Source organism: Ciona intestinalis, unplaced genomic scaffold, assembly GCF_000224145.3.
Source record: "Ciona intestinalis unplaced genomic scaffold, KH HT000094.2, whole genome shotgun sequence".
Taxonomy (NCBI): domain Eukaryota; kingdom Metazoa; phylum Chordata; class Ascidiacea; order Phlebobranchia; family Cionidae; genus Ciona; species Ciona intestinalis.
In genome coordinates this window covers 522,129-533,111 of record NW_004190416.2, presented here as the reverse complement: position 1 = coordinate 533,111, position 10,983 = coordinate 522,129, and the positions used below count along the sequence as shown (strand labels likewise).

At 38.3% G+C, this 10,983-nt stretch overlaps 2 protein-coding genes and 4 non-coding genes across 7 annotated transcripts in view; 3 read left to right on the top strand and 3 right to left on the bottom strand.

Annotated features, from left to right (window-relative positions):
* LOC100175660 (restin homolog) overlaps nucleotides 1-3,784 on the top strand; it is a 5,487-nt gene extending 1,703 nt beyond the window's left edge. Inside the window, exons 3-7 of the mRNA XM_002127588.5 lie at nucleotides 166-374; nucleotides 478-585; nucleotides 781-900; nucleotides 1,088-1,168; nucleotides 1,387-3,784. Of these exons, the coding sequence (XP_002127624.3) occupies nucleotides 166-374; nucleotides 478-585; nucleotides 781-900; nucleotides 1,088-1,168; nucleotides 1,387-3,717 (2,849 nt within the window). The 3' untranslated portion in view covers nucleotides 3,718-3,784. The remainder of the gene's footprint in view (nucleotides 1-165; nucleotides 375-477; nucleotides 586-780; nucleotides 901-1,087; nucleotides 1,169-1,386) is intronic.
* Nucleotides 3,785-3,925: 141 nt separating this feature from the next.
* On the bottom strand, nucleotides 3,926-10,108 carry LOC100185861 (testicular haploid expressed gene protein-like). Of its 2 annotated transcripts, none has more exons than XM_002127713.4 (9): nucleotides 9,991-10,108; nucleotides 9,615-9,651; nucleotides 9,337-9,435; nucleotides 8,828-8,957; nucleotides 8,398-8,543; nucleotides 5,986-6,127; nucleotides 5,306-5,437; nucleotides 4,858-5,033; nucleotides 3,926-4,084 (listed from the first exon to the last, which is right to left on the bottom strand). In XM_002127713.4, exons 1-9 carry the CDS (start codon nucleotides 10,004-10,006, stop codon nucleotides 3,970-3,972), a joined length of 993 nt encoding a protein of 330 aa, XP_002127749.1. In that variant the 5' UTR covers nucleotides 10,007-10,108; the 3' UTR covers nucleotides 3,926-3,969. The 2 variants fall into 2 exon arrangements, with proteins under 2 accessions (XP_002127749.1, XP_009861409.1); XM_009863107.3 differs by lacking the exon at nucleotides 9,991-10,108 and adding an exon at nucleotides 9,839-9,907.
* Nucleotides 6,292-6,410, top strand: LOC113475065. The gene has a single exon (XR_003396805.1). It is a non-coding gene; the product is annotated as a 5S ribosomal RNA (ribosomal RNA).
* Nucleotides 7,195-7,313, bottom strand: LOC113475071. Its single transcript, XR_003396811.1, has one exon. It is a non-coding gene; the product is annotated as a 5S ribosomal RNA (ribosomal RNA).
* Nucleotides 7,650-7,768, bottom strand: LOC113475068. The gene has a single exon (XR_003396808.1). It is a non-coding gene; the product is annotated as a 5S ribosomal RNA (ribosomal RNA).
* LOC113475069 lies at nucleotides 8,169-8,287 on the top strand. The gene has a single exon (XR_003396809.1). It is a non-coding gene; the product is annotated as a 5S ribosomal RNA (ribosomal RNA).
* Nucleotides 10,109-10,983: the final 875 nt, after the last annotated feature.

Here is a 10,983-nt window from a genome sequence, read left to right as displayed (position 1 = left end):
TCGTACAGCGAAACTGCGATGGTCATATTCAGTTATGGTTCATTTGATCGTATGGTTTACTTGAATAACTGTGGTATTCTAGAGCTATACATGCAAACAGCGCTGACCTCAAGGAAGGCGTGCTTTTACCACACCCAAAAAATACCATCTTGACATATATTACAGACACCCCTCCTTCCCCCAACCCCTCACCACAAGACACCTCCCTTGCCTACCAGTTCGGTATGATGGTCGTTAGCGGAGCCGCACAGGTCGTTAGTAACGTGGCTGACGTAGGTAGACGTAATCATGACGTCATCAAAGCTATGACGCGCGAGTTGGATGACGTAAGAGCTGAACATGAGGACACCAAGGAAAAGTTGAAAGAATCGCAGGTCGGTGACGTCATACAGGTGTCTTCCACGTCATAATAGAGACCTCCACATAGAATTGCACTCTTATATCCATCCATATGTTACATTATATTTTACACCACAGAAATGGGCATCCTGCTATGAAAGCATTAACTCCGAACTCGAGCATCGAATCCAGGAATTGTCGAACGAGCAAGAAACTGAACTTAAGAAACATAAACAACAACTAAACGTAAGTCAGCCATATGCATGCGTTCAAAGGACGTTTCCCCTCAAAGTTCCATTCGTGGTATCTTGCTATGTTGTGTATAAAGCTACCATGCATGGTATGCAATAAGATATGGATAATTCGCCTGATGTCTCACCAAAATATACAATACCGATTAATGTTTCATTCCACTCTTTCTACTCTTCTTAAACCTTACAGAAACAACAGTCGCAAACCGACAGAGCTACCAAGAAATTGGCAAACTCAAAAAATGAATGTAAGAAATTAAAAGAAGAAATGGACAAGCTAACTAAAGATAAACAAGCATTGGCCGAACAGGTTTAAACTCCAAACAGTTTTCATTATAATCTTTTAAATGTAAATCCAGTGTTTTTTAATTTTTTTACAGCGACCCAACTATTCATTGTCACACAATAGCAAAAGTTTGACGACCAAATACCAAATGCTAAATTTTTCCATAACATTCCGTAAGCATACAGTAAAATGAACCATTATTTTTATCCAGATAGAAGAATTAAGAAAGCAGAAACATTTACAAGAATCCAACCTAAAAGTAAAGACAGAAACGAGCGATACAGCGTCACAGGTACATATACTTGTATATGCCATTTAAACGTTTTATATTAACTGTAAACACTGTATGGCCTTGGTTTATTTCTCCGTAAGACCTCACCCATACATATTAAAGAAATGTACTTTAATCCCTGTATAAACATGTTTATACAGGTTATCTGTGTGGCGTTATGTCTGAAGTATGAACGTATCTCATTTTTTTCTTAAAAACTTTCCTTTCACCCACACTAGGTTACTGAGCCTCCCAGCGATCGTGGAACAAATGACGTCACGCCTTCTACCAGTGACGTCACTTCTGATAACGTCATAAGCAAAGATGAACACGATGCATTGGTGGTGCAGATCAAACTTTATCAACGTCAGGTTAATGACGCAACGAACGCATTACGTATAGCGCATTCAAGGGGAGACAAGTTACGTCAACAATTGATGACGTCAATGAGTTCTATGACGTCACAGTCGCAAAGAATGCAAGAATCGACGAAAGCGCTGGAAGTCGCCCTTGATAATGTCAAGGAATTGAAATCGTCGCTCGATTGTGAGCGAACAATGCGAAACAACCTTGAATCGGAGTTGTCGAATCTGGAGGATGCGAATCGCGGTTTGAACAATGACTTAATGGACCGCGAACGCGAAGTTATTCGATTGTCTTCGTTGATACCAGCTGTGACATCATCATCTGACGTAGCTGTTCAAGTTGACGTCAGAGAAGATTTCGATGATTTTGCGGATGGACTATCTCGTGACGTCATTCGTGACGTAATGATGGGAATTTCCCGTTCCACGCACGATGATATTGTGACGCAGTTAAAGAACGAGGTCAAAAGTCACAGCGATCGCGCTATAGAACTCGAATTGACACGGTTGGGTCTTCTACAGCGGGTATCGCGGTTAAACGCGATTTTGGAAGAAAGAAAAACGGAGTTGGGGTCAATAAAAGGTCAAGTTGGAAAACTAAGTTATGAAAACGAAGCCCTGAGAGCAAAGATGGTGGAGTTGGGAAAAATATCGAAAGTTGAATCGTCAAGAATGGGATTAGAGTTAAAGAAAACTCAGAATCAATTGAACCAAGTTCTTAAATCTCGCAGTCGTGAGATGGCGCACTTGAGGTGTCAGATAGAAGAGCTTACTGCTGAAAATTCAAAATTCAAAATCCTGCGTTCGGATTCGGATGTTTCGACACAAACCACTTGTGATGACGTGTCAGTGAGGGATGTAGGTCAAAGTTCAGATGACGTAAAAGAACATTCGAGAAAAATTGAAGCTCTAGAATCAGAAAATCGTAGATTAATCCAGAAAATTCAAGAATCTGCAGAATTCGAGACGCGATTCGCTGAAGTTAGGTCAGAGCTGTCACGTGCTCAAACAACCAATCAGGAACTGCGGATGGTTTTAACCAATGAGAGGCGGTCTTCTGCTGAGGCTAATCACGTGGTGCAACGATTGTCTAATCAGTGTCGAAGATTGGATTGGGCGTGTAGGATGCGCCAAGAGGAAGTGACGCAATTTCGACACGAGAACGCTGTCCTTCAACGCGAAGTTAGCGGTTCCACTGTGACATCACAAGTGCAAAACACCGACTTAAACGGTTCTAATTATAATACAGAAACCACCGGTGCTACACTAGATACAATCCAGGAGGAGAATTCGTCGAACTCCTCGTCTTCTGTTGAGAGGGTTAATGACGTCACTCCTTCGTCATCCATGACGTCATCAAATGATCAAGAATCTGTAGCGTCAGGTTCTCAACAAGATATCATGACGTCACACACCACGCAAGAATCGGTGACGTCAAACAGTATTACACAAGTGACGTCACAGAGAGAACTAATCTCGAGCGCAAGTGACGTCAGTAGTGTCGTATCATATTACGTCAGAGACGATGACGTCACTAGTCAATCTTCGAGAAGAAGCGTACCTCGACCGAGAGGGGAATCCCGAAAGAAGAAAATGAAAAGAAGGCAAGATAATGACGTCACATCTACGTCAGCGTCGTCGCTCAACAGCCTTCCGATATGGAGAAGGGAAAATCCCGAAAACTTGTTCCACGCCTCAGATATTGGGAGCGATGACGTCACGTTGGATGACGTCACGATCGATGATAAAGTGTTTTCGATCAACGAACCTTCGACTTCGCGACAAATCGGAATTCCGATGTCTTCCGAAAGATTTCAAAGAGTCGTCGAAAGTTGTGGAAATGACGTAGATCTGTCACGTGACGACGGGTATTCGTCGTCGACAAATATTGATGACGTCACACAGGGGTTAATTTGGGAAAGTACCGTCGGTCACCCAAGTTACAACCTCCCTGATACTTCAGAAGAACGACATTATTACGTCACATACGCCGGGGTGACGTTTGACCTCGCCATGTTTTCTATGTCGCGAATGCGCGATGTGACGTCATCATGTGGGGCTACGTCGTCACCGGAAGCGATGAACGCTTTTTTCGATTTTCTAGCTCGAAAAACAGAAGAACTTGAAGGCGACCCCCAGTGGCGGGGACGTCATAATTTAGGGAGGCCTTCTGATTGGTTGAATTTGAAAAGTTGTTTTGCTTAATTATGTAACAATGACCACTGTGACGTACGCACTTTCAATGAATGTCTAAATCTTATAAATGAAAAAATAAATGAAGAAGTATTTATAAAGATTGTATTTAACTAACAGTATTTTCATTTTTTCAACTCGAATTTGTATAAAGTACCCCTTATTTCGTATTTTGCCTGTCTTTTTCTACTTTAACTCAATCTTTAATGAACACACAGTATATCGTTGTATATTGCGTTTACTTTGGTAAAAAGCGAGAAATATTTATCGTTGGATGGGGTGAGAGAGCTCTTCTAACCGGGGAGTACACCTTGCCTTCATAGCAAGCGGGCTAACTAAGAAGGCGTCAGGGTTGAACTGTACGTGGTCCATTGACGCTCTGAAAAGATGGCAAAAATTTAATGGATTAAATTTATTTATTTTTACGTGGCGGAGAAGCGACAGTCTGTTTTATACACCTCGTGCCCGCTTACAAAATAAATGTAACTGATTTATCCTTGTGGGGCACCAATAGTCGTTATAACCCGGTTTTTCTGTTTGTCGTCATAATGAACTTAAAGCATGTGTGGTAACGTTATGATCACTAACCAGCACCCCTGCAATTAAGATGCCACGCACAAGCATGCTGCAAAGGTGCCGCGGTTTTGCCTTTTTCTTTTACTCCCGGGGTTTTACTTGGCACCACATTCCAATGCAACAACAGGGCAAAACATAGGCACAGAACGTGTGTTTATAGATAGTGGTTTGTATGCAGCTTAGAGAATACAGAATGTATATTCTATATGGTAGAGGTACTACTGCAAGGCATGGGACTTAGGATTTGAGCCAGAGTTGGTATATTACTAACACTGATAGTTGCAATCAAACTACATCAGCGAAATACGTAAACCTGCTGGCGTTTAGGTAAGTTTCAATAGTGATCGGGAAACATACCGACTCTTTTATATTATGGCAAAACTAATAGGCCATCTTTATATGCCTGATAACCGAGAGAACATGTTTCAAGTCCGCCATTAGTAAAGGGTGTAGGTTAAATTGGAAATACTTATACTGGCGCTTTTGAGAGTTTGAGATTAAGCGTTTGGTGCCATAATAGTCAATACACGAGATTACATTCGGGTCAAAACACATTTACAGATATGATAGCAATACCTAATAATGGGAGCCGCTAATTGTGACGTTCTTTCAGCGGCCAACGCTTTTTTCGCGGCTCTTGAAACGGCCCATTGTACCGAGCGATTTGATTGGTAACCATCGGCGAATCCTTTACATTTAGAAAGCTCAAGCAACCTCGGTGAGGCTGTAGCGGCTCTAGCTGCTCCTTGGACCTATAGTAGGTTGTATTAGTTTAATTTGTCTGTATATACCCGGTGTTGCAATAGATATGCTTATAGTGTGGTATCCAGTGGCTAATTCCAATCTATATTTATAGTAGGGTGGGGGGAGATACAAAGATCCTAAAAAAACTTCTTTGTATTTTCTTAATACGTTTTCTGTATAAAGTTTTATTGTGTAATATCCTGATGTACAATGGTGTGTATATACTATATAGTTTTGATTGCGGTTAGCCATATAGTACCGTTGTTTATCAAGCTTATACCTTCCAAATTGTGTCTTCAGGGGATCTTGAATCTATAAAGGGACCGTCCCCACGTGACTTCGGCCTAGCTAGGTCGCTGACTCTTTCAGGGCATGAACCGGTCAGTGCCGTTGGCTTGATCAGCGTTTCGACCTGTAAGAAGCGTTGTAAGGTGACATATAGGACTGTCAAGTTTTGTTGATTAGGTGTACTGCTGTAGTGTAAGCATGGTCTACTTATGTTCTAGTGGGCTATGGTGTAAGGACTGCGAGAAATAAGTGTAACTAAAAATATGGATACCGTTGCAACGTAAAAAAATAGATACCGTTAGAACGTAGTGTCCAATATGTACAAATCATGTTGTTTTAAATTTGGTAGATTATAAGAAATAAGTTTAGTTGGAAAAAGTATAGAAGTGAGAATTGCGTATATAAGGTTTGTTTTAGCTATATACAATTTGTAAATGCGTCTCATAGGTTAGAGACTACAGTATTGTGGGGTAAGATGGGAAACCTTTAGAACATAATATTCAACTATTTTGATCGTGTTTTAAACAGTTAACAACGGTCTATGGGAGCCGTGATGATACAGTTTTTATAATTTCTTAAATTTTCTTTATTTACTCCAAAAAAAATGAAAAGGTGTCCCATCTTCTCCCACCCTATTATACGTTAAAAATACGCGCATAATAATTATTATACCTCGCTGTTGGGGACGTATAAGAGGTGAGGTTGTTTAGGTTTCGCTAATTGTGCAGTTCTTGGTCTGCTTGGACATCTTAATGCAGCTTGATCTACTTTCCATATTGGAGAAACACGCCCGCAGCTATATTGGTGATTATGCCTGTAATATGTTGTTTATTAACGTAATTTGTCATATTTAACATAGCAGAGGTAATGTATGTTAATGTAAAGTTATGTTTTTTATAAATGAAGTATGAAAATTTTAGTTAGGGTTTGTTTTGTTGCGCATTGTAGTTATAATCTCTGTTTCGCGATCGTACTATCGCCTACGACCATACCACGTTGAGAACACCCCATCTCGTCCGATCTGGGAAGTTAAGCAACGTCGGGCCCGGTTAGTACTTGGATGGGTGACCGCCTGGGAATACCGGGTGTTGTAGGCGTTTTGCTTTTGTCCAGAACATCTTAAAATTCTTACAATACAGCATAGAACTGTTTCTACCAATTTATTTGTTATTATATGTCATATAAAGTTTCAATTTTAACTACTTTTCTGATAAAGTAACAGCGTTTCGGTAATATAGGTCGTTAAAACTCCTTGTAAGCTATTGGCCCTTTGCGTGTTCGTTGTACCGCATATCGTATTACACGTTTGAAAAGGTTCAGTTTTGTTTAAGATCAAGCTGTACTATTTTACTGAGGGTTAAAATACGTTTACAATTTGGTAACTAAACATTGCCAGCGGTTTATATTTGTAGAAATTATCTGCTTATTAACTTGTGAGGTTAAGAATGTTTACAATTTGTTAAAAAAAATATTTGAAGATGTGTTATGTTAGACCTAAATCTTTAAATTAAGCTTAAACCAAAGTTAGTATATATACTAACTTTGGCTTAAACGTGCGAAATGCGAATAAAAGCGCTTTTTCGCGATGAACCTTTGCCTAATTTGAATTCATCCGAATACGCTTTAGTTTAGATGTTTGTTGTTTCAGTATGCTATTTTAACAAATTCGATAGATCGTTTTACCTTTGTTGTGTTTAAAAGTTAAACTGACCTATTTGACTTTTCAGACTAAAAGAACCTTTAAAATTTTGTATCTAATTTTAAATATTGCCAGTTTAAAATTGTTAAATTTATCTGGTTAAATTTTGAGACTTAATAAACATTTTATTGAGATGAAATACTTAAATCCAAAAATTTAAAACGTTTTGAACAAAAGCAAAACGCCTACAACACCCGGTATTCCCAGGCGGTCACCCATCCAAGTACTAACCGGGCACGACGTTGCTTAACTTCCCAGATCGGACGAGATGGGGTGTTCTTAACGTGGTATGGTCGTAGGCGATAGTACGTCGCGAAACAGCGGTTATAATTGCGATACACTGTGACGTCATAATTATACATGCGAACTAACATACGGTACTGTTTAAAAACTGGCATTAGAATGTGAAAGTTATAAGTGAGTGAAATGATGATCACTAAAACATTTCATTAAATATTGCGAGAGAACAGAGCTTTTAAACGGCAGTTCGTTAGGATATAGCATTTAGTTAATATTACGCTAATATATAACTCGAGTTAATATTATACGCTAATATAGAAACCGGCCTTTATCCATTTTGTTAAATAGAATACATAATTAGCATCCATCTAAAACGTTTTGGGACTAAAAAGCAAAACGCCTACAACACCCGGTATTCCCAGGCGGTCACCCATCCAAGTACTAACCGGGCCCGACGTTGTTTAACTTCCCAGATCGGACGAGATGGGGTGTTCTCAACGTGGTATGGTCGTAGGCGATAGTACGTCGCGAAACAGCGGTTATAATCGCGATTCGCTGTGACGTCACAATACTGTTAGTTTAACCTAAACTACTGTTAGTTAAAACTGTTCAATAAAATATCTTATTAAAGATGGGGCCTCTTTAATTTACAAATTTTTCAATTCAAAAGGCGCTGACGCCACTTAAAAGCTCCTTCATTTAAGCCGTGGTCGAAGACGCTTCTTTAAAGTTCAAGTTGTATTTGAGTCCTGTTACCAAAAGCTTTTAAGCGTTTTAAGTGCTACTTGATAGAATAGGGGTGTCCTGTATTATAATCGCCTCAATTTACGTTGGGTTGATTTAATATTTACGTTTTTAGATTTGTGTGTCGTTATAGTATATCGCCATTAAAACCGCTGTTTCGCGATCTGCTATCGCCTACGACCATACCACGTTGAGAACACCCCATCTCGTCCGATCTGGGAAGTTAAGCAACGTCGGGCCCGGTTAGTACTTGGATGGGTGACCGCCTGGGTATACCGGGTGTTGTAGGCGTTTTGCTTTTCCCATCCTTTTAAATGATCACACTACTAACTATCTACATTGTACACGCATTTGAAATGTATGTAACGTCCCATGACGTCATGACCTAATGACGTAATCACCTGTGTTCTTGGTATTGTGGTGGGGCTTGCTTTGGTTGTGCCAGAGTGGCAGATCGATCGCTGGCAGTCGCTTTCATAGCGGATTTGTTAACTTCCCAGATTTGTGAATTTCTTCCACAGCTATAAACAAACTCTGGTCGGTTCACCTGCGGTGTACGTAACAAAGGTTACTATGACGCAAAGGTTTAAATTACTTGAATCCTTTTATTCCAATTCGCAGCGCTTGCGAGGTGGTTTAAATAATACTGATTTTTAGATCTATTTTATATGGTTGAAGTCCTAAGGCCATGGGACCTAAGATTTAGGTTTACCCATTACCCCGATACCCAGGGTTCTACAACCCATTTGTGACAACTGGGTTAGAGCAGTGTCCCCTAAATGGCTTGCCTAAGGACACAAACGCCTATCAGCTTTAGTATTATTAAACTACCTGTTTCGTGCCAAACTGGAAGTTCCTCTTCGAAGCAGCTAGCTGCATTAACCGTTGTGTAGGACGAGCGTTTAGCGTTTGGGGGGAAATCGGCCACATCATGTCCTGGTCGCCCCAGTATAATTTTGGTCTGCGAGAAAATGAATAAATGTAATTTGTAAACTGGTGTTTCATTCACCTGGTGCCCACTTAAATGTTACCACGGATCTGGTTTTGGCCTTTGAGATAATTGAATAAATTTATAATTATCTTTACGTGGTGGAGCAACAACAGTGGTTTTAACACGAGTGTTCCTAATTTTAGTTAGAGGTTAAGCATACAGTTTTATTTAATTTAATTTAATTTCAGGTAAAAATTGGGTTAACAGTTACAGTATTGTTGTTTCAGGGACATTCGATTTGTTTCAATTGATTTAATTGGGAATCAGTCATTGCCGCATTGTAAATTTGTAGCCCAACAATTCTGTGCTAACGGTATCTATCCTAGTATTATGTTTATACCATACTTACCCAAAGCTTGTCAGCCATACTTGTTTGCTTTCTTTTGCTTTGGACAAACTGAGTATTCGTTGTCTGGAATATCCTCTCGGTAGATGGCGCCCATGAGCACTACGTTGATAATATTGTAAACTTATAATTGAAACAATTATCCCGTAATGATATATTTGTGTATTCTTACAGAAAATAGGACAGATATAAAGTTTGCTATATCGAAATGTTTTAGATATTTTAGTTTTTTAAATTATTTCTTTTTATATAAAAAAAACAAAAAGTCAAGCATTTATTACCTTGTTGGCAAAATTCTTTGCGAAATTGAAACAGGGGCTGCAAAAGTAAGTCAGTTTATAAAATATAAGTTTATTTTATAAATTGATAAAAAATTATGCAATAATTATTATTAAAAACTTAAAAAACACGATTTTCTAAAAAAAACTGTTTAAATATAGCTATTTTATTCTTAAAAAAACATAAATTTATTACCTATAAAATGTTTAAAGCCTATAAAATTTACCTGCGTTTGAAATTTGGGTCATTTTTACCAATATCTGTTCTATATATTTATTAAAAATTCTGCATTTATAAAACACACGTTACTTTTGACCACCGGAACTGTTTTTATGTTGTAATAATATCTCACTATGACGTCATACGCGATAAACTTACCTTGTATTTCAACCATTTTAGTTCTTATTTTGTTTCCATTGAAATTTTCGTCTTTTCAGTTTTGTTAAAATTATTTTCTTTCAAGTTAAATAATCTGTTTACCCTATTAATAGGAATTTCGAAATAGTTTTTAAATGTCGGGATATTTAATGCAATATTAAAAAAACGCTTCGAATTTTTTTAGCATAAATCTCAGGGCTCGATTTCAAATAAAATGCAAAAAGCTCATTAAATAGTTTAAGTTTTCTGAACATTCCGCTATGGTAACGAGACACTTTATCCCCAAGATTTCAAAAAAATAATTTTCGTTGTAATTAAGCTCTAATTAACACTTAGCTTTTGTTAATTACGCTGTCTTACTACTATGCTTTATACTTCAATTTCTGTGTGACGTTTTCTTTCTATTAAGAACAAAGCACCTGTTTCTGACATAACGAATATCAAGTATACAAAATCCTGTTATATTTCATATCCTGTACTCGTATATATAATATCCTAATGTTCTGTCTGTCTTTACTTGAGCTATAACATGTAAACGATTTTTTAGGGATTGTAGTGAAAAAGAACAAACACACCAATATCAACAAAACACAATTAAAACTAATTCTTTGTTTATTCCATTAAACGCTATTTCAAAACGCGAAATCTAATTTCGACATAAACGACTCTTTAAAGCGTCATCGTTTAAATGCCCTGCTCAAAACAATTGACGCCACACACGTGCTTAACAACGAGCCTAGCAACAGAATTCGAACAACGCCAGAGGTCTGATGTGTAGTCATCTTAAGTTACACATGACCAGATAATATGTCTATGTTTGGTGGGATGGCCTTTTAACGTGTAGTGTATAATAAGCGTACCGATTATGTTGCATTTCTAGCTGCTGTTCTGTTTGTTTTCTTTTGTCTTTTTGTTTATTTTGTCTTTGTCCACAAAACGCTAGCAAAACACCGCTGATATTTATTTCAACGTTCAAATATCTTGGTATTATTT

Coding starts and splice junctions, on each gene's coding strand:
- LOC100185861 (XM_009863107.3), bottom strand. CDS start 9,860: ATGACCCAAATTTCAAACGCAG. Junction 6,128..8,397: donor CCACAATACCAAGAACACAG/GTGATTACGTCA, acceptor AACATATTACAG/GCATAATCACCAATATAGCT. Junction 5,034..5,305: donor CTGAAGACACAATTTGGAAG/GTATAAGCTTGA, acceptor AACCTACTATAG/GTCCAAGGAGCAGCTAGAGC.